The following is a 21445-nucleotide window of genomic DNA, read 5'->3' as shown; positions in this document are numbered from 1 at the left end:
CGCAGATGACAAGACGTGACGGTGCCATCACTTCCTTAGGTGGCGAGCGCTTTGGCGGCACAACATGCCAAGACGCCTTTCTGCGCGGCCGGTGCATGCCAAAATCGCCAACTCCTCTCCTCCGATCATCACAGGCTAAAAATAATGCCCTCGCTTCTCCTGTTCCTCTCGTCCAAATGAATCCCTCCTCTCGTCTCCTATTCGACCTTCCATTATTGTTGTTGTTATTACTTGTATTATTTTTCATTCCAGATGATGATGTCTGAAGAATCATCGTATGCGGAGATTAGCTAACTTAATCCAGCAGTGTTAATTAAAACGGTGGGGGTAACACTTTGGCGGCTGCTAATTAGCCTGTGGAGCAGGATAGAATGGAGGGCCATGTGATGGGAGTGACGGCCGCTTATATTCCAGGGGGGCAAAAGCGAACAGTGCCAGCAAACAAAACATCAACCTCTCATCTTCTTTTATCTCCAGAGTGTTAGGCATCTACGTATGATGCTGACTCGGATCCGATGGAGCCACTGGGGCACCGGGGGGGCGGCTGGGGGCTCTGATGATAAGCTTCTCTGCAGACATCCATGTCATCGCCATTCGGCTCCAAACCCATCCATTTCTCCCTTTTCTTTCTTTCTTTCGGCGCCGCGGTGTGGTAGGATAATCCATGAATTCCGTGAACATTACCTGCCTCGGGTTTTATAAGAACAGCTTGGTTATAGGAGTAGTTTCTTATAAGGCGCCGTGGACGATGACGGGTCGGATGGGGGCGGCCAGGTCGGTGGGTTTCTTTTCTGCAAGAGGAATTTGGATGGCGTGGAGTGGCGTGGGCGGGGGGGTCCAGCATGGCGCCTTTGGATTGGCCGACTTGGCGTTCTCCTCCTCCAAAGCAGCCACTTGACCAGATTCAATATTCAGGATGTGCCCCTTGGCCCCCCTCGTGGTTCCTGCAGTCTTCAGACATAAGTAACTTTAGCAGGCGTCGAGACTTCCACGGCTCCGGATCATAATAAAGCAATGATCTCAACAGCAAAGAGACTCTCATAACTAGTATTCTTGTCAAATCGGAATAATTCATTCCGTCTGAGATTCAACTGCTGAAAAAGATGCAGGGAGAAGAACGACACCTGAGCTAACATAACTTTTTCTGGAAAGTGTTTACCTGGAAATACAGCATACCATTGCTCCTTGGGTGAAGTTACTTTCATCCTGTCCCGCTTTCCGCACGATCCGATTCAGCCGAGCTTTCGATGGCCTGCGGGAAAAATTGGACAGATCCGTCGTCGGCTTGAATTCCCAGTGCATCGAGAGGTAAGCTGGACACAGCCTTTCGGGGCCCGCCTTTAGCCATTTGCATCCAAAGCTGAATGTATCAAATGATCCAACGGTAGGAGATAATTTGCACCTGAAGGGACATCACAAAGGCAATCATGTAGTACTACTAATGTTTATGTAATACCAAGCAACCAAAAAAGAGGCAGATGATAGTATTCTTACACCGAAAATCTTATTTCGAGCCGCACTCTACAGGCAAAAAAAGAACGAGAGATAGGATCCAAGAACGAGATAATCTTCGATCAATTATGGATCCAATAATTCCTCAGGGAAAAGGTTCTGTGGGTCCCGGCGATGCAAGACTGTAAACACACTGGTCCAGCTACCACTACCATGTGCCCCAAGCACCAGTTGGCATTTTGGCACCTAATGCTGAGCCTCCATGTTCACTGATCTGCCATTTCGGGGATAATCGCTCCCACTTAATCAAGGTTTGTGGGTGATTAAGCGAGTACCAACTCACTGTCAAGAGCACTGTCAGTCTGTCGCTGCTTTCCTAACCGCTGCTCGGCAATAGAAAACACGTCTGACAGAGGAAAGGTCGGTATAAAGACCACCAGCTTTTCAAGCACCCACAAGACTTTTATGTTAAGAGGCCTCTGTCTCCCCCTCTCTCCCTCCCATTCTTTCTTTGTTTCTTTCTTTTTTTTTCTCTTTCTTTCCTTCTTCCCATCCTGATCTGGAGCAATGGCGACGGAAGACGAAGCGCGAGAAGCGGCAGATGGGGAGGTACGCAATGGCTCCTTGTAGTCTCTTGAGGTTTCTTTGCAGCACTTGCTTCCTTCTGTTTCCATGCATGCATACATACTCTGTGAAGATGTAAAGCAACGCAGAAAGCATCAGTGTCGCGGAATCAGCTGCACAGTGAGGATGTGAGCATATTTGTAACAGTTCAATAGACTCTGCCCAGTTTCCAATAGATATCATCATTGCATCGTACTTTTGGTTCCGCGATCCCTTTGTTTTGTTAATCTCCCTCTAGCATCTAGGGATGGTTCTTCATGCAGTCAGTTTTGTATGTTGAAACGACACTGATCACATTTTTGTGTTCCTAAACAAAAGAATCAGAGTCAAAGCATGCAACAAGTGAACGAAACTACATGAGTGATCAGGTTCCAGTTTGATTTATAACAAACTGTCCGGCTTTCCAGAAAAGGTTATTTTCCAGATATAATTGTACAGAAAATAGCATGTATTATCGCTTGTTTCCAAGGATCATGTTTCAGGGAACTTGGTGGGCGGAACAAATCAACATATACAAGTATAAGCCTATCATACACTCTGCTCTGTTCTCTTGATTACTGACAGAAGAATTCACTAGTCGTATCATATGTTTGTCCACTTGATAATTCATTCCTGAACTTGATATGAAGTTAACTGGCATGCAGATTCAACCGATATTAATAAAATACTGTTAGCGAAAACTCAACAAAGCGCTAGATATTTTCTTCAACGGTTCTAGCTATCTAGAGGAAATAGTTTGTCTAGGAATACAGTATAGATGGTGAGAAGGTCAACATTTATAAGAACTGTTCAGCCTAAAAGTTACACTGAGTGTGAATTGTCAAGTGTGCTGTGGTAAGACAAAGGCATAAAGCGCACAAAAGTCACTTAAAGCATGCAGAAGCATATAATTGCAGCACTATTCCACTAAAGATAAAATTATATATGTAAAAATTTGCCAAGGCTCTTTGAGTCACGAGGTTGTCCAGTTAGGATGCCCATATGCTAAGCTAAGATTTCAGCTGGTTGCCCACCTGTGTTGGCATGTGGTACTGCTGTATTGTTTAACAAGTTATTCCTGCCATTTTGTTGACCAGTCTCTGAAATACTCTTAGATGCACTGAACCTGCATGTGCCATTCAGTGTCACATACTAGTGAGACATAATTAGCCAGCCGGAAATCATTGCTGTCATGCAGGAAATTATATTTGTAGTATTATAGTGTACAGTAGCCTAATGTCGTTGGATGTCCTTTTGATGAATTATTATTGAAAGCACGCAATTTTAAACTATACTAAATCTAAGAATGCAGAGTTCATCGTATTATTTTTGCCACCCTGTCTTTTGTAATTATGCAAACCCTGAGTCGCATTCGGTGTACTTTCAGTTAAATGTTCGATTTACCTGAATATTTCCCAGGAAATTCAAGTGGAAGCTGGGGATCTAGGAACAACCCATTTGCAAATGAACCTAGACAGCAAGCTTTCATCTCATGGGGAGATGAAGGACGAGGCAACAGCCATGGATTCAACTGAAGGAATGAAGGTTACAGAGGATCAAGTTTTAGAAAGAGCACCCTCTGTAGTCGAAATTCCTCAAGAAGATACCCCAAATGGTACACATGCTTCTCTGAATGGTCATATGAAAGAAGGGAAGATCGCTAATGAGAAGCCACAAGAAAATGGTCAGAAAGGTAACGAGCAGGTAGAAGCTTCACCAGATGGAATAAGCACCGATCAGAGCAGCACAAGTAATGGCGAAGAGGCAATTGATTCTTTAGGCCATGTTGAGAACACTGCAGAAGATACCAGCCTTCTAAAACATGATAATGAAGAGCCAAAAGAACATTGTCAACAAGATGTAGAAGGTGCTGCAATAGAGAGCAAAATGGTGCACAAAGACACACTGCAGCCTGACAATGATGTTGAGCCAACAATTGATGCTCAACAAGGCCACAATCTGGAACCAGAAGAAGTAACTGAGGACACACAACCCGCAACCGTGCCATGTATTCCTGGTGAAGAGGTTGTAGCTGAAGCACCTGCTGGAGTCCAAACTTCTTTGGAGCCTAATGTGGATGAGCCTGACGCCCTTCCGAATACTAGTGGTGGTGATCAAGAAGTGCTGAACCAAGAATCAACAGAAGAAACCAGTGACCCTCTGCCTGAAAAAACTGAAGAAACTTCTCATGAGAGCAATGTGTCCACCTCTGAGGAGACAACTCCAGAACATGATGCAGTGACAAGGGAGCCAGCTCTTGATGTTCAAGAAGTGCAAAACCAGGGATTAGCAGAAGAAATAGCAGATGCCAAAGAAGTTGATACTGAGCAAACAGTTCACCAAAGTGGTATTGCTTCTGAGGAGGCAACTCCAGAAGATAATGCAACAATCACTGAACCAAGTTCTGACCTCCAACATTTAAATAATGTGGAGTCAGAAGAAATAAAGGCTCTTGAAGATGCCAAAGCTGAAGAAACCTCCGATCAAAGCAATGTGACAATTGCTGAAGATGCAACCGAAGATAAGGAGGCAATAGAAGATATGCAGCCAGTTCAAGGGTTGGAAGAAGAAGAACCTCAGAACACTGGAACTGTCGACATGGATGAAGCTTCCAATCAACCACATGCTGATGTCATCAATAACCTTGCAGAAGGAGACAGTGTACCAGCATGTGAGCCCCAGGTGATAGGATTAAAAGAAGAGGTGAAGGACACTGGAGCCACTGAAACTCAAGAAATCACTCAACAAAGTGCTGCTGCTTCAGAGGAGCTAGTAACAGAAGATAATTCTACGGCAATTGAGCCATCGAATGATGATATCCAGCAAACCCTGGAACAAGGATCAGCTGAAGTTAAGCACGCAGAAGTTTCTGAGACTCAAGAAATCTGCCATGAAAGAACTATTTCTGCTCCTGAGGAGGACTCTGTAAAAGATGATGTAACAGCAGAAGTACCAAGCTGTGATGCCCAAGAGGTAGAAAATGTAGCATCAGTAGAAGAAATCAAGGAGAACACAGCTGAGAATATCGTCGAAACCTCTAGTGCGGCAACTGTTGAAGAGGCAGATCAAGAAAACAATGTGCTAACAAGTGAAGATGTGCCTGAACAGCAAATACGGGGGCTTGAAACAGAAGAAATACAGAACACTGAACCTGTTGAAACAGAAGAAGCTTCTGACCTAAGGCATCCTGCTCTCTTGAATGACGCAGCTCAAGAAGATATTATACCGAGTGATGTGCCAAAGACTGAATCAACAGTAAGCGTGGAGGATACTGAAGCCATTAAAACTGAAGCTCTCCCTCAGGAAAGCAATGTTTCCATTTCTGAGGAGCCTGCTTCAGAACAAAATATAACAGCACGTGAAGTAAGTTGTGATGATCTTGCCAGAGAGGCAGCTGTTGATATGCAATCAGCGCAGGAGCTACAGTCAGAAAAGAAGAAGAATGCTGAATTTACTGAAGTGAGTGAAGCATCTGGTGAAATGGATGCTGCCGTCATTGAGAACCCAACTCATGAAGATAACCTAACCATAAGTGAGTCGCTTGTGATGGAATCAGCAGAAGTGAGCAGCAATGAAGCCACTGAAGGCCAAGAAATGCCTCAAAGTGATGCTACTCAGTCAGAAGATCACAAAACAGAAGAAAATATGGCAGTGAGTGAACCACAGATCCTGGAACCAGAACCTGCTGAAGAAATGAGAGACAGTGAAGCCACTAAGCCTCGAGCTATCTCGCAAGAAAGCATGTCTGTTCCAAAAGATGAAACAGCAAAAGAAGCAGCTTCTGATATCAAAGAAGTACAAACCGAAGAGCTCATAGAGAAACCTGATGATGTGAAAACTGAAGAAATATCCAACCAGAACAGTGGGACTATCGTTGGAGAAACAGCACAGGAAGACAAGTTACTATCAAGTGACCCAACTGGTGATGTACAAGCAAAGAAGCTCGAATCACAAAAGATTGGTAACAGTGAGGATGTTCAAATTGAAGAAGCTTCCCATCAAACAGATGCTGAAGAAAATTTGACAGAAAATGAGCCACAAATAACAACAGAAGATAACACAGCAATCCTGACAGATGTTAACATTCAACAGCTTCAAGAGCCAGAACCGGTTGAATTCAGGGACACTGAAGCTACTGAACCTCAAGGCATCTCCCCATCTCACACTGTCTCTGGTTCTGAGCAGTCCACACCAGAAGATAACGAGATGACAGAACCCAGTCCTGCCACTCAAGCAGAGAATTTAGAATCAGCAATAGTGAGGGAGGAAAGTAAAGATGTGAAAAGCACTGATGCAATTGCTGAGGAGGAAACCCCCAGAGAACACGTACAGGAATCTGGGGCACATGTTGATATACCACCAGTGGAGAATACTGAGCCCGTTGAGGTGCATGACAATGTAATGACAGATGACCTGCCAGCAGAAGAGGTGAAGGACAATGAAGCCATAGAGGTTGCAGAAATCCACTATGAGAGCCCTGTTGCAAATATTGGTGATCTCACTGAAGATGCCAAAAGCAATGTTGCTCTTGAAGATGAGGCAGCTCCTGATGAAGATGTAAAAGCAACAGAGGCAACTGCTGCTATACCACAACCACAAGAGCCAGAATTAGAAGAGATCAAGAATAGTGAATCTGTTGAAGTGGAAGATAATATAATAGCAAGGGACCTGCCAGCAGAAGAGATCAAGGACATTGAAGCCATGGAAACTGAGATGATCCCTCATGAGAGTACTGGTGCAAACATTAGCGAGCTCATCAATGATGTGAAAAGCAATGTTGCCCTTGCAGACGAGGCAGCTCCTGATGAACATGCAAAAGCAACAGAGGCAACTGGTGCTATACCACAACCGCAAGAGCCAGACCTAGAAGAGATCAAGAATAGTGAACCTGCTGAATTGGAAGGAAACATATCAGCAAATGATCTGCCAGCAGAAGAGGTGAAGGATACTGAAGCCGTGGAGACTGAAGCAATCAACGAGAGCACTGATGCAAACAACAGTGAGCTCCCTGAAGATGTGAAAAACAATGTTGCTCTTGCAGACGAGGCCGCTCCTGAAGAACATGTAACAGTAGCTGATGATACAGTTGATATGCTACAAGCACAAGAGCCAGAAGTAGAAGAGATGAAGAATACTGAACCTGTTGAAGTGGAAGAAAACGTATCAGCAAGTGAACTGCCAGCAGAAGAGGTGAAGGACACTGAAGCAATCAACAAGAGTGCTGATGCAAACACCACCGAGCTCACCGAGGAGGTGAAATGCAATGTTGCTCTTGCAGCCGAGGAACCTCATGAAGAGCATGTAACAGTAGCTGAGACAGCAGTTGATATACCACAACCACAGGAGCTGGAACTAGAAGAGATCAAGAACACTGAACCTGTTGAGGTGGAAGAAAACATGTCAGCAAGTGACATGCAGGCAGAAGAGGTGAAAGACACTGAAGCAATCAATGAGAGCACTGATGCGAACATCAGTGAGCTCACTGAGGATGTCAAAACTAATGTTGCTCTTGCAGACGAGGCAGCTCCTGAAGAACATGTGATAGCAACTGAGGCAACAGTTGACATACCACAAGCACAAGATCCAGAACTAGAAGAAATCAAGAATACTGAAACTGTTGAAGTGGAAGAAAACATATCAGCAAGTGACCTGCCGGCAGAAGAAGTGAAGGACGCTGAAGCCAAAGAAACAGAAGCAATAACCGAGAGCACTGATGCAAACATCAGTGAACTCACTGAGGATGTGAAAAGTAATGTTACTCGTGCAGATGAGGCAGCTCCAGAAGAGCATGTAATAGCAGCTGAGGCAGCAGTTGATATACCACAAGCACAAGTGTCAGAACTACAAGAGCTCGAGAATGTTGAACCTGACGAGGTGGAAGAAAACAGATCAGCAGGTGACCTGCCAGCAGAAGAGGTGAAGGAAATTGAAGCCAAGGAAACTGAAGCAATTAACGAGAGCACTGATGCAAACATCAGCGAGCTCACTGGCGATGTGACAAGCAATGTTACTCATGTAGACGAGGCAGCTCCTGAAGAGCATGTAACAGCAACTGAGGCAACGGTTGATATTCCGCGAGCACAAGAGCCAGAACTAGAAGAGATTGAGAATGTTGAACCTGTTGAGGTGGAAGAAAACACATCAGCTAATGACATGCCGGCAGAAGAGCTGAAGGACACTGAACCCAAGGAAACTGAAGCAATCAACAAGAGCACTGATGCAAACATCAGTGAGCTCACTGAAGATATGAAAAGGAATGTTGCTCTTATAGATGAGGCAGCTCATGAAGAACATGTAACAGTAGCTGAGACAACAGTCGATATACCACAAGCACAAGAGCCGGAGCTAGAAGAGATCAAGAATACTGAAGCCGGTGACCTGTCAGCAGAAGAGGTCAAGGAAATTGAACCCAAGGAAACTGAAGCAATCAGCGAAAGGACTGATGCAATCATCAGCGAGCTCAATGAGGATGTAAAAAGCAATGTTGCTCTTGCAGACGAGGAACCTCATGCAGAGCAGGTAACAGTAGCTGAGAGAACAGTTGACATACCACAAACCCAGGAGCCAGAACTAGAAGAGATCAAGAATACTGAACCTGTTGAGGTGGAAGAAAATAGATCAGCACGTTACCTGCAAGCAGAAGAGGTGAGGGAAACTGAAGCAATCAATGAGAGCCCTGATGCAAACATTAGCGAGCTCACTGAGGATGTGACAAGCAATGTTGCTCCTGCGGACGAGGCAGCTCCTGAAGAGCATGTAATAGCAACTGAGGCAACGGTTGATATACCAGAAGCACAAGAGCCAGAACTAGAAGAGACCAAGAGTACTGAACCTGCTGAAGTAGAAGAAAACATATCAGCAAATGATCTGCCAGCAGAAGAGGTGAAGGATACTGAAGCCGTGGAGACTGAAGCAATCAACGAGAGCACTGATGCAAACAACAGTGAGCTCCCTGAAGATGTGAAAAACAATGTTGCTCTTCCAGGCGAGGCCGCTCAAGAAGAACAAGTAACAGTAGCTGATAATACAGTTGATATGCCACAAGCACAAGAGCCAGAAGTAGAAGAGATGAAGAATACTGAACCTGTTGAAGTAGAAGAGAACATATCAGCAAGTGACCTGCCAGCAGAAGAGGTGAAGGACACTGAAGCAATCAACGAGAGTGCTGATGCAAACATCAGCGAGCTCACAGAGGAGGTGAAATGCAATGTTGCTCTTGCAGACGAGGAACCTCATGAAGAGCATGTAACAGTAGCTGAGACAGCAGTTGATATACCACAACCACAGGAGCCGGAACTAGAAGAGATCAAGAATACTGAACCTGTTGATGTGGAAGAAAACATGTCAGCAAGTGACATGCAGGCAGAAAAGGTGAAAGACACTGAAGCAATCAATGAGAGCACTGATGCGAACATCAGTGAGCTCACTGAGGATGTCAAAACTAATGTTGCTCCTGCAGACGAGGCAGCTCCTGAAGAACATGTGATAGCAACTGAGGCAACAGTTGACATACCACAAGCACAAGATCCAGAACTAGAAGAAATCAAGAATACTGAAACTGTTGAAGTGGAAGAAAACATATCAGTAAGTGATCAGCCGGCAGAAGAGGTGAAGGACCCTGAAGCCAAAGAAACAGAAGCAATAACCGAGAGCGCTGATGCAAACATCAGTGAACTCACTGAGGATGTGAAAAGTAATGTTACTCGTGCAGATGAGGCAGCTCCAGAAGAGCATGTAATAGCAGCTGAGGCAGCAGTTGATATACCACAAGCACTAGTATCAGAACTACAAGAGCTCATGAGAGTTGAACCTGATGAGGTGAAAGAAAACAGATCAGCATGTGACCTGCCAGCGGAAGAGGTGAAGGAAACTGAAGCAATTAACGAGAGCACTGATGCAAACATCAGCGAGCTCACTGGCGATGTGACAAGCAATGTTACTCATGTAGACGAGGCAGCTCCTGAAGAGCATGTAACAGCAACTGAGGCAACGGTTGATATTCCGCGAGCACAAGAGCCAGAACTAGAAGAGATTGAGAATGTTGAACCTGTTGAGGTGGAAGAAAACACATCAGTGAGTGACATGCCGGCAGAAGCGGTGAAGGACACTGAAGCCAAGGAAACTGAAGCAATCAACGAGAGCACTGATGCAAACATCAGTGAGCTCACTGAAGATATGGAAAGCAACGTTGCTCTTATAGGTGAGGCAGCTCATGAAGAACATGTAACAGTAGCTAAGACAACAGTCGATATACCACAAGCACAAGAACCGGAGCTAGAAGAGATCAAGAATACTGAAGCAGGTGACCTGTCAGCAGAAGAGGTCAAGGAAATTGAACCCAAGGAAACTGAAGCAATCAGCGGAAGGACTGATGCAAACATCAGCGAGCTCAATGAGGATGTGAAAAGCAATATTGTTCTTGCAGATGAGGAACCTCATGCAGAGCACGTAACAGTAGCTGAGAGAACAGTTGACATACCACAAGCACAGGAGCCAGAACCAGAAGAGATCAAAAATACTGAACCTGTTGAGGTGGAAGAAAATAGATCAGCAAGTGACCTGCAAGCAGAAGAGGTGAAGGAAACTGAAGCAATCAATGAGAGCCCTGATGCAAACATCAGTGAGCTCACTGAGGATGTGACAAGCAATGTTGCTCATGCAGACGAGGCAGCTCCTGAAGAGCATGTAATAGCATCCAAGGCAACAGTTGATATTCCACGAGCACAAGAGCGAGACCTAGAAGAAATCAAGAATACTGAACCAGTTGAAGTGGAAGAATTCATATCAGCGAGTGACCTGCCGACAGAAGAGGTGAAGGAGACTGAAACCAAGGAAACTGAAGCAATCAATGAGAGCACTGATCCAAACATCAATGAGCTCACTGAGGATGTAAAAGGCAATATTGCTCATGCAGATGAGGCAGCTCCTGAAGAACATGTAATAGCAGCTGAGGCAACAGATGATATACCACAAGCACAAGTGCCAGAACTAGAAGAGCTCAAGAATACTGAACCTGTTGAGGTGGAAGAAAACAAATCAGCAACTGACCTGCCAGCTGAAGAGGTGAAGGACACTGAAACCATGGAAACTGAAGCAGTCCACAAGAGCGCTGATACAAACATCAGTGAGCTCACTGAAGATGTTACTCTTGCGGATGAGGCAGCTGCTGACGTACAAATCGATGTACCGCTAGCAAAGGAGCCAGCACTAGAAGAGATGAAGAATATTGAACCTGTTGAAGCACAAGACGGTATAACACCGGATAATGTCCCAGCAGAAGAGATAAATGACACTGAAGCCATGGAGACTGGAGAAATCCCTCATGAGAGCACAGATGACAGTTTAACAGCAAGTGCAGCACTTCCTGATATTCAACAAGTCCCAGAACAAGAAGCAGTCGAAGATAAGGCATGCACTGACACCACAGAAAACCAAGGGGAACCTCAACAAAGCATTGTTTCTACTTCTGCTGAGCTTACTCCAACAGAAGAAGAAACAGCAGTAGTAAAGCATACTCAAGATACACATGTACAGAATGCCAGCAGTGAACCGGGAACTGACCCAAATTTGCTTGTCCAATCAGCACATCAATCAGAATTGGCTGAAGACAGCAAGGGTCAACTTGTAAAGGCAGAAGAAACAGGCCAAAGTAATGGTGCCACCCTTGAAGAACCAACTGCAGAAGACAATGCTGCAAATGAAATCGGCCCGCTTGCTGATTCTAAACAAGAGCGTGGACTAGAATCAGTGGAAGAAAACAAATGTATTGATGCTACTGAAGGTGAAGAAGCCTCCCATTTAAGCCAAGATCCTGGTTTAGAGGAGCCAGTTTCAGAACGTGATATAGCAACAGTTGAGCCAACTTCTGATATTCAACAAGTAAATGACATGGATGAAGCAGAAGAAATCACGGCCACTGAAGCCATCAACGGGGAAGAAATTTCCTCTCAAAAAACAGAAGTTGCTACTTTGGAGGAACCATCTCCAACAGATAATGGAACGGCGCCAGAACAAAATCCTGTTGAGTTAGACGAAGAGAACTTGGGAAATGAAATCAGCAATGCAATCTTGGCGGATGAAAACATCAAAGAGGAAATACAAGAGCCAAGAGAACAAAAGGTATGTGCCCTTAACCGATAGTTTCTTTCATCTATTTGAGACGTTTAGCACTTATATCACTTGCATATATGTTAGATATTAAAAGATGTAGGTAGTGCTAAACTTGTTCAGAACTCCGAAATATACTGAAACTGATATTTGCATGATTAATTTTTTTAAGTAGGTCGTTTTGGTTAAACTGAATAAATAACCTCGGTATATCTAATTCCGCTGCAACATTGTATCTAGCAAGAGACACATAGAAGCTCATCCATCATAACTCTGTAATTATCGACTTGTAGATTCACTACTATCATTGTCTGACAATGATGGTGTATACAAAAAATTACAAAGATCTAACCAAGTGATGTAAAACTGATTATTGCCTGAAGTTGTAAAGTGCAACTAGATTGAAGATTTGTACTTTAAAAGCATTCCATTTCGATTGCATAATTCTGCAATCTATAACAGCAGCGAAATATTACCACTACTCGTCTGAATTTGAGCATGCTCACTGATGCATTTGATACAGGACGAATCATCTGACTTGGGTGAAAAAACTGCTTTCACAACTCACAAGGACGAGAGCGCTACTGAGGAAGATGTTGTACAAATTTCTGGTGAAGATACAGTAGGGACTTCAAACAATATTGAGCAAATCAAAGAACTGCCAAAATCTGTAATTGAACATAGTGGTGACCATACCGATGATCAAGATGACGAGCAACTTCACAATGTGGAGCTTCAAATGCAGGTGTGTGAGCGGTCAGTGGATTTAACCACTGAGCAGCCAGATGACCACGTGCAAAAGGTTAACTTGGATCAGCAGAAGAAAGAAGATGAGGCGATTGAAAAGCAAACGGAAGAAATACAGACAGATGAGCAGAATCGTGATGACAGTAGGGCTGATTTCACCAGAGAGACAATATTGGAGCCCCAGAGCAACGAAATTGTCACGACAAATAGGAAAGACGACGCTGATGTGTTTGAGGTGAAGATTCTATAACTCGATGCATTTTGTAATTTATCTTCAAATTTTTCTCATGCACCTCCTATTTAATGATTGTCCAGGCTGAACAAACAGAGGCAGTGACTACTGAAATGCTCAAGAATGAACAAACCCTACATATAGCCCAAGAATCCATTCCAAGCATTACAGATGCGAAGGTTGAGAACTCCACGGAAATAGAAGAAACAACTGCACAAGAAGATGCACCCAACAACACTGGCACTTTATATACTGATGCTGATGCTGAAAAATATAATGAAGATGAGAAGGAGAATACAGAAATAGATGCAGCAGTAGCAAAAACTTCTACTGATGAACAGGATGGAACAACTGATGAAACTAAAAATGAAGAGGTCAGTCCAAAATTTTAATTAGCACAGTATGAGAAATTTAGGCATGATCTTGTTTCATTAAAAACTTATATGCTGGACCACATAAGTTCAAAGTTAAAACTTTTAGTACTGTTCTAATAAACACCAATTTTCCATGCTAGTATGTAGAAAACTGTTAAATTTTAAAGGGCAAGATATTCCTAATACACGTAACTGATATCACCCTGAGCGTAATGTAAAACATTGATTAGCAAGCATTTTTTTTCAAGAATTATCATCTCCATCTTGTGATATATCATCATCTCCATCCCAGTGCACTTCATAATTAAACGGCTCGCTATTAAGCAGAAGCATCATTAAGATTGAAGTAAATATATCGGAATGACTCATACGTAGTTCACAATGGCATACACCAACATATGTTAAAATTTTACAGTAAAGAGCTAAAAAACACAGTACTCATGAAGTCATGATTGGTGGAAACTGTTAAGCTTCATGCACTAGCCAATGCAACCAAAAGTCCGAACTGATGGAAAGCGCTAGGCAATCCACATATACACTTCAACACCCCCTCTCACATGTGACGTGGGAAGTCAACACGTGGATAGACTCAGAGGTATGGCTCAAGAGGCCTATACGTGGACACAAGGGGGGAACAGCAATTTTGGATAAACTGGGAAAGCCAGGACTGAACTCAAGACCTTAGCTTTGATACCATGTTAAGCTTCATGCACTAGCCAACGCAACCAAAAGTCTGAACTGATGGACTTCTCAACAGTAATGCTAAAAAAACTATGTTTTTTACTCATCTTGTAGGTTGAAAATTATTTGGGATTACCCGTCGAGAAGGATCTTCAGAAAGCATCTGACCTAGCTCCTTCAAATGAAGAAATGCTAGAGAATGTAAGAATTATTGACGTGATTACTGCTCATGATTTCATATACTTTGAAAATAATAATAATCCTTTTCCATTTTTATGGTAACTATATCAAAGATGAAAACATCTGGACTCCTTTAAAGATAATCCCCTTTTTTTAACAGCAGATAAGATTAACATTAAAGAAAGTCAAAGTAAGATTGCAATAACAAAACAAATTGTACAGGCAATACAGAATATCAATAAAATGAAGAGACATGAGCTTGAGCTTTACAGCCAGTAGAAAAAAATCTTCTATACAGCATCTGCGTCTGTAATTTCAGTGGTAGAGAGTAGCTTGTTTCTTCATCTGCCGTTAACAAAGATACCATTCATGCTCCATCTAATATTTAATGATATAATAATGATCAGCAAAATGAGCAATTAATTGATGTGCAGGATCCTACAGTGGTTCCTCAGAATGTTGAATCCAGAGTGCACTCCGAAGAGAAAGAATGCATAAACAACGCCAATGATGGTATGCAGGCCATTCAAGCATCAGAAGAAGAGATCGTTGATGAAGTGGAAAAGAAGGAAGAAATACAAAATGAAGACACCAATGTTAATCATGACGAAATTGAGACCAAACTTGTAGATGAAGAGGCGTCTGGACTGCAGGACTTGAGCTTTCATCCAAAGGTCAGTACTGATACTCTTAAAAAGTTTGTGCGACCAAATTTTCTGGTCAAATCTTCTTTTAATAAATTATTAAGGCTGTTACTTTATAGTAAGAGAAATAAGTGGGGGGAAATCTATCATTCAGGTTGTAGATGACAAGTTGGCAACAGAGCAGAATGGTGCAGAAGTTGAAACTGACTCGAATGAGGAAATGGCGACTGGCTATACAGCAGTCACTGAATCAGTCAAACGCGGTGAAGCAATCTACGATAAGGTCAGTGGACAAATTCCTTAGCTATTAATGAAGATTTAAGTTTGTTCTTTTAAAGCTAATTTCATTTTTCCAATCTAGGCTGGTGGATCTGATGTGGCACTATCTGATGAAAATCTCGAGACCATTGAGGACAACAGAAGGAATCTTGAGGCTTCACCTGCAGTTACAGCATCAGGAGAAAGTATGAACGAAGACAATGAACATCATAAGCCTGCTCTTCCTGCACACTCCGCCGTGGATGGAAATGAAACCGAACAGGCATCTGGCTTAGAGGTAACAGAAAGAGAGTTGTTTCCAGAGAAGCCACTCCCCACCGAATCAGAAGAGCAAGAAGAGAGTCAAATAACCAAAGAACAAGATGGAGAGAACGTACAAGAGCAAGAAACTGATGACACAGAGAAAGAAGAAAAAGAAGCTGAACAGAGTTATTTGCCTGTCTCCCATTTTCTGATGAACCTGATAATGGGAAAAGAGAGCAATGAGCCAGATGGAAATTCGGAATTTAAGGCTGAAAAGAAGCAAGAAGAAACCACAAAAGATGGCAGTTCTTTGATCACCTCACAACAGGAAGAAAGCTTGGTGCCAATCCCAACAGAAAATAAGGTGGACAATGAACGCATCTTTGAACAAGGAAAACATAATATAGAAGGCTCTGAAGAAACACATGATATCGAGCTGGAAAAGGATGAAGAGCTCAATAGGGACACTCATGATTTGGAAGCACCAGTATGCCAAAACAATGTCCAGGGTGAAACTTCTAGTGAAATGGTACCTGGTGGATCTGGCCTGACTACAGAAATGGAAACTAGAGACATCAAGCTGGGTGAAAAGGCAACCAATTCTGTTTGTCAGGAACATATGGAAGCGACAACACAGATTGAAGAAGGAAGCTTGAAGAGCAACCTTCATGACATAACAAACCCAAAGGTTTCTCAAGAGGACACATTAGAGGAAGGAATAACAGACCTTCAGCACAAGCCTTTACCTGAAAATAGAAGTTCTGATGCAGTGTCCGGGCAAACACTCTTGTTGACAGAACCAAATATGGGTGATGAAAAGAATTTGCCTAATGACACTGACGATCTTCAAAGTCCCCTGAGCACAAAAAGAGAAGAGTCCAATGAATCTTCCAACACTGAGGCCGAAAGTACTGTAGAGGCAGAACTGGAGAATGGAGTAGACAAGGAAGAAAAGAATCAGCAGACAACCACCACAGGTGGAGTTACAGAAGAACAGATAGAAAATGAGCATGATATCTCGCAGAAAAGCACAGAAGCAATATCTGATGAGCAGAAGGGTGAAATTACTGAACCAGTTATGGGCAATGAGATAATTTTGGTTCCTGAAAAGGGGATTTCTGCAGGCTCAGAATGCAAGGACGAAAAACAAAGCTCTAAGTTCTCAAACAGTGAACTAGACAACTCTGAGAAAGCTTTGGAAATTCAGTTAGATGGTTCCAGCTTGCATATAGACCAAGATAAGCAAGATGAATCTGCAGGCGACCAAATTGTGATGGAGAAGAACAACCTGCTAGACAAGCCAGGAGAATCTGATTTGCAGAAGCTGCAGGAGATGGAAGTTGCACAAGAATCTCCTGAAGGATCTGATGAAGGTGATCAGATTTCTTTGCCCATAAGAGAGCCTGTGATCAAAGAAGTGAATGTAAACAAAACTGTCGATAGCCATGTGCAAACAGTGAACACACAATCACAGGAAGAGCAAGAAACATTTAATTCACAGGTTCATCAGCATGATCTCGATGTGGCTTCACCAGAAGAAGCTCCTGAGGCTGAAGAAAAAATTGTGGAGTCAAAGCCAGAATTCAGCACAGATGAAGAACAAAGTCCAAAGAAAGATGAATCAAATATGGCAGGAGAGAAAACTTATGATGAGAAGACAAAGGGTGCACAGGAAGCTAAGAGTCTCCCTGATGAAGCGAAAACCAAAGTTGAAGAACAAGGAGTAGTACAGAAGGCGTCACACAATCAGAAACGTGATCTCGATGTGGTTTCACTAACAGAAGCTCCTGGGAGTGAAGAAACTGTTGTGGATATAAAAGAGCCAGAGTTCAGCACAGATGAAGAAGAAAGTCCAAAGAAAGATGTATCAAACATGGCAGAAGAGAAGAGTTATGACAAGAAGACAAATGGTGACGAGGAAGCTAAGAATTTCACTGATGATGCACCAACGAAAATTGAAGACCGAGAGGCAGGGCAGAAGGCATCACCTAAAAAGCATAATATCTTATCTGGTGTCGGATCAAAGGTAAAGCACCAACTAGCAAAAGTGAAGAAAGCTATTATAGGCAAGCCTGGGCACACAAAATCTGAATCACCAAAAGCTTGAGACTGCATTCACCTTAGTGTGTGTATATTGATTTTTGTTGCTATTTGTACATTTGTATGCTATTTACTTGAGGTCTAGTATAGCGTGATGGTACTAGTAAACATCAAGGTTTCGCTATGGCCATTGCATTGAAATGTTGTGTGATTGAAGAACGATTTGTAAATATAGATAGTGTGTAAATCAAGGTTTGGTAATTGTTTGAGTTTGAGGCATAACTGAGTGCGATATGAGAAAGTCAGGTTGCGTCTTCCTTTTTTACTAATATATGTTCACTTTTCATGATCACCACGCAACATACTTTGTCTTTCCTCCTACAACTATGTGAGGTTACTTTGTGTTTTGGTTTGGTTCTGATCAGTGTGAGCTTAGAATGATTGAAAGAAATTACTAGAAGGAACATGCAATGCCAACCAGAGTATCAGGCCATGCTAAAAGATGGTAGAAAACTTGAATTATGTAATCAGTAAATGAATTGCACATTCAGCGGTAACTATAAGTCAAACATAATGACTAGAACAGGTACAAGAAATAGAAGGATCTGTTCCCAGCAAAAAAAAGGAACAAGAAGGATCTACTTGTGTTGTTTGACCCAGCCGATGGTACGAGCAAAATTAAGGCTGCGGAGATTGGAAACAGTTATAGACTTATGGGCAAACCTGATGTGATGCGATGGCGAAGATCTTCGCATGATGAACATCCCAATTGCATTAAGCATGTCCCCTTTGTAAGGCTCCACCATCTGTCCCCGTCCTGCTCTCGCGACGCTCCGCGCCCGTACAAGGTGGCGACCCTCAGTGAGTTCAGAAGAGAGGACATGGACATTCCACTTCCACCTTCAGCGGAGGAGGACCAGCGTCGAGCAGGTGGTGGGCATTCGGTGGCGGTAACAAACATCGCCTGTCTGGAACAAGTCAAGGCACTGACTGCCGCCATTAGCTGCACTTCACCCGGGGCTGTCCGGCGTGCGGCGCGACGGACAAAGCGCTCTGCGTGATCCCAGCGGCATTCTGGCAGCCCCCGGGCCGGAAATTGCTATGGCGAACGAGAAGCGGCTTGGGTCAGCAATCAGCAGCACCAGTTGCTGAACAGACAGTCCCGTCGCGCACTGTGCCCGGGCCCCCCACGCGCGCGCGGTGCTCGGTCCTCCCGTCGCGGCGACGGGGTTCCTGAGCAGGCGCGAAGGTGCCGGCCATGGGCCCGCGGCGGAGGTGGACGAGCGAGCGTCGAACAGGTGGCGGGCACGCCGTGGAGCTGGCCGCGCGCGGACGCGCCAACTGCTGCGCTGGCTGCCGTCGAGCCTTCGCGGCGTCCTCCTCTCTCGGCCTCGGCGGCGGCGGCGGGAATGGCGAGACACGGCGGCGCGGGCGCGCGAAGGAAGAAATACTTGCGAGTCGGACTCGGCTTCTGGGCTTCATTTGCGTTCCTACGGAACGGTATGGTACATTTGTTGCATTGTAAAGTTTATTTGAAGTCAGAAATCACTCAGCGTCTGTAGTCCAACGGTTAGGATAATTGCCTTCCAAGCAATAGACCCGGGTTCGACTCCCGGCAGACGCAGCTTTTTTTCTTTTTATTATTAAGACCCGTATCGTCTTTTCAAGCACGACTAATAATATTCTGCTCTAATAGGCTCGCTTTTTTCCTTATGTCTGGCTTCATTTTATTAGTGCATCTTCAATGAATGCGTGTTCACACCATGTTGTCCGGATACTTTGTGCTCTGGGACACCGTCCATCAAACATTCGTGTACTGATCTTTGTGTCCGAATTCTCGCAAATCCGAAGGAAGTTTGCCACATCAGACTCACAAAGTCGTCCCATACAAAAGCGAGGTTGAGCCTGTGCATTTTGACACACACACACACACACACCATTCACTGCCACAAACAAAGGAAGAAGGATGATGCTTTGGCGGCAGGCGGTCACCCAGTTCTTCATCCGGTAAAGCATGTGACTCGGCAGGTGCTAGTTGTGCAGTCGGTCCGCAGCTAATAAGCATCTGTTCGTTATTTTCACATTTCCTTTTTCTTGATTATTTGTTTATTTTCTATTTTACAAAATTATATTATCCTTTTTCTGTTGTCACATGTTTATTTTTGTTTTTTGTCAACGGATTTTGTTGTTCCTTAGCTACTTGAGAAGCACGACTAATAATATTCTGCTCTAATAGGCTCGCTTTTTTCCTTATGTCTGGCTTCATTTTATTAGTGCATCTTCAATGAATGCGTGTTCACATCATGTTGTCCGGATACTTTGTGCTCTGCGACACCGTCCATCAAACATTCGTGTACTGTCGTCCCATACAAAAGCGAGGTTGAGCCTGTGCATTTTGACACACACACACACACACACACACACACACCATTCACTGCCACAAACAAAGGAAGAAGGATGATGCTTTGGCGGCAGGCGGTCACCCAGTTCTTCATCCGGTAAAGCATGTGACTCGGCAGGTGCTGGTTGTGCAGTCGGTCCGCAGCTAATAAGCATATGTTCGTTATTTTCACATTTCCTTTTTCTTGATTATTTGTTTATTTTCTATTTTACAAAATTATATTATCCTTTTTCTGTTGTCACATGTTTATTTTTGTTTTTTGTCAATGGATTTTGTTATTCCTTAGCTACTTGAGAAGCACGGCTAATAATATTCTGCTCTAATAGGCTCGCTTTTTTCCTTATGTCTGGCTTCATTTTATTAGTGCATCTCCAATGAATGCGTGTTCACACCATGTTGTCCGGATACTTTGTGCTCTGCGACACCGTCCATCAAACATTCGTGTACTGATCTTTGTGTCCGAATTCTCGCAAATCCGAAGAAAGTTTGCCACATCGGACTCACAAAGTCGTCCCATACAAAAGCGAGGTTGAGCCCGTGCATTTTGACACACACACACACACACACACACACACACACCATTCACTGCCACAAACAAAGGAAGAAGGATGATGCTTTGGCGGCAAGCGGTCACCCAGTTCTTCGTCCGGTAAAGCATGTGACTCGGCAGGTGCTGGTCGTGCAGTCGGTCCGCAGCTAATAAGCATATGTTCGTTATTTTCACATTTCCTTTTTCTTGATTATTTGTTTATTTTCTATTTTACAAAATTATATCCTTTTTCTGTTGTCACATGTTTATTTTTGTTTTTTGTCAACGGATTTTGTTATTCCTTAGCTACTTGAGAAGCAGTTGTGTCTTAATCATATGCCAGACGTCGATCAAATGCTTCAAGATTCGAGCGCTTTGCAAGGGAATGTCGTGTTTCTTATTAATCGTATGGGACAACAGGGCATGACCCGTCTTTTATTGTTGGCAGGCCTCTGGAGTTATTTTGGGACTGTAAGCTTGTTCTGCTGGCTGCTTTGGCACATGGGTTGTTCCTCATCTTTCTTGATCATCCCTGGTGAAACAGATTTTGAAATCACTTTTTCATTTTTATTGGTTGTTTCGTTTTTTCGGCTCATAGGTTATTTTTCGCCTTTCTTGGTCTTCCCTAGCGCGGTGGGTTTAAAAGTTTATTTTCTTTTGTTTCGTTTGATTTGCATTCTTTTGCTCATGGATTTTTTTTTCTTGTTTTTCTTGTTCTCCTCCGGTGCAATGTTCAGATTTTTATTATATTTTTTCTTTCCAGTACTTTTCATCGTCCATTTGTTTTTGATCCGCGCAAACAAAGTTGCATCAACACATGTCTCACGCACAACTATAGTGGGATAGTCACATGGTGAGTGTCATTTTTCTAAGGTTTTTCTTTTCTTCTCTTTTGCATTTTGGTTTTTCTTTTTAATTTTTCGCAGACTCGCC

The 21445-nt window shown here is 43.5% G+C and overlaps 2 protein-coding genes and 1 non-coding gene across 6 annotated transcripts; 2 read left to right on the top strand and 1 right to left on the bottom strand.

The window, feature by feature from the left end:
* Positions 1 to 310: 310 nt before the first annotated feature.
* Positions 311 to 19007, bottom strand: LOC123132048 (uncharacterized). 2 transcript variants are annotated; one of them, XR_006464466.1, is made up of 3 exons: positions 18306 to 19007; positions 1160 to 2383; positions 311 to 951 (listed from the first exon to the last, which is right to left on the bottom strand). XR_006464466.1 is itself a non-coding variant. In XM_044551797.1 (2 exons), the coding sequence occupies exons 1-2, from the start codon at positions 18580 to 18582 to the stop codon at positions 14612 to 14614; spliced, it is 387 nt and encodes a 128-aa protein (XP_044407732.1). In that variant the 5' UTR covers positions 18583 to 19007; the 3' UTR covers positions 14595 to 14611. The 2 variants fall into 2 exon arrangements, 1 of the variants encoding a protein (XP_044407732.1); XM_044551797.1 differs by lacking the exons at positions 311 to 951; positions 1160 to 2383 and adding an exon at positions 14595 to 14721.
* On the top strand, positions 1778 to 17861 carry LOC123132046 (titin). Of its 3 annotated transcripts, XM_044551795.1 has the most exons (9): positions 1778 to 2061; positions 3475 to 7992; positions 9922 to 12174; positions 12686 to 13144; positions 13225 to 13515; positions 14311 to 14397; positions 14811 to 15050; positions 15175 to 15303; positions 15382 to 17861. In XM_044551795.1, exons 1-9 carry the CDS (start codon positions 2020 to 2022, stop codon positions 17647 to 17649), a joined length of 10287 nt encoding a protein of 3428 aa, XP_044407730.1. In that variant the 5' UTR covers positions 1778 to 2019; the 3' UTR covers positions 17650 to 17861. The 3 variants fall into 3 exon arrangements, with proteins under 3 accessions (XP_044407730.1, XP_044407728.1, XP_044407729.1); XM_044551793.1 differs by having other exon boundaries at positions 3475 to 12174; XM_044551794.1 differs by lacking the exon at positions 14311 to 14397 and having other exon boundaries at positions 3475 to 12174.
* Positions 19008 to 19134: 127 nt separating the features above from the next.
* TRNAG-UCC (transfer RNA glycine (anticodon UCC)) lies at positions 19135 to 19206 on the top strand. The gene has a single exon. It is a non-coding gene; the product is annotated as a tRNA-Gly (tRNA).
* The last annotated feature ends 2239 nt before the right edge of the window (positions 19207 to 21445 follow it).

This window comes from Triticum aestivum, chromosome 6A, assembly GCF_018294505.1.
Source record: "Triticum aestivum cultivar Chinese Spring chromosome 6A, IWGSC CS RefSeq v2.1, whole genome shotgun sequence".
Lineage (NCBI taxonomy): Eukaryota > Viridiplantae > Streptophyta > Magnoliopsida > Poales > Poaceae > Triticum > Triticum aestivum.
Note: the sequence above shows the minus strand (reverse complement) of the source record. Positions and strands in the feature narration are given on the sequence as shown.

Excerpts from the sequence above, each read along its gene's own strand:
- LOC123132048 (XM_044551797.1), bottom strand. The coding sequence starts at position 18,582 with ATGGCGGCAGTCAGTGCCTTGACTTGTTCCAGACAGGCGATGTTTGTT. Across the intron at positions 14,722-18,305 it reads TCGCCATCGCATCACATCAG|ATGAAGAAACAAGCTACTCT; the intron begins GTTTGCCCATAA and ends TGTTAACGGCAG.
- LOC123132046 (XM_044551793.1), top strand. The coding sequence starts at position 2,020 with ATGGCGACGGAAGACGAAGCGCGAGAAGCGGCAGATGGGGAG. Across the intron at positions 2,062-3,474 it reads GAGAAGCGGCAGATGGGGAG|GAAATTCAAGTGGAAGCTGG; the intron begins GTACGCAATGGC and ends AATATTTCCCAG. Across the intron at positions 13,516-14,310 it reads ATGAAACTAAAAATGAAGAG|GTTGAAAATTATTTGGGATT; the intron begins GTCAGTCCAAAA and ends CTCATCTTGTAG.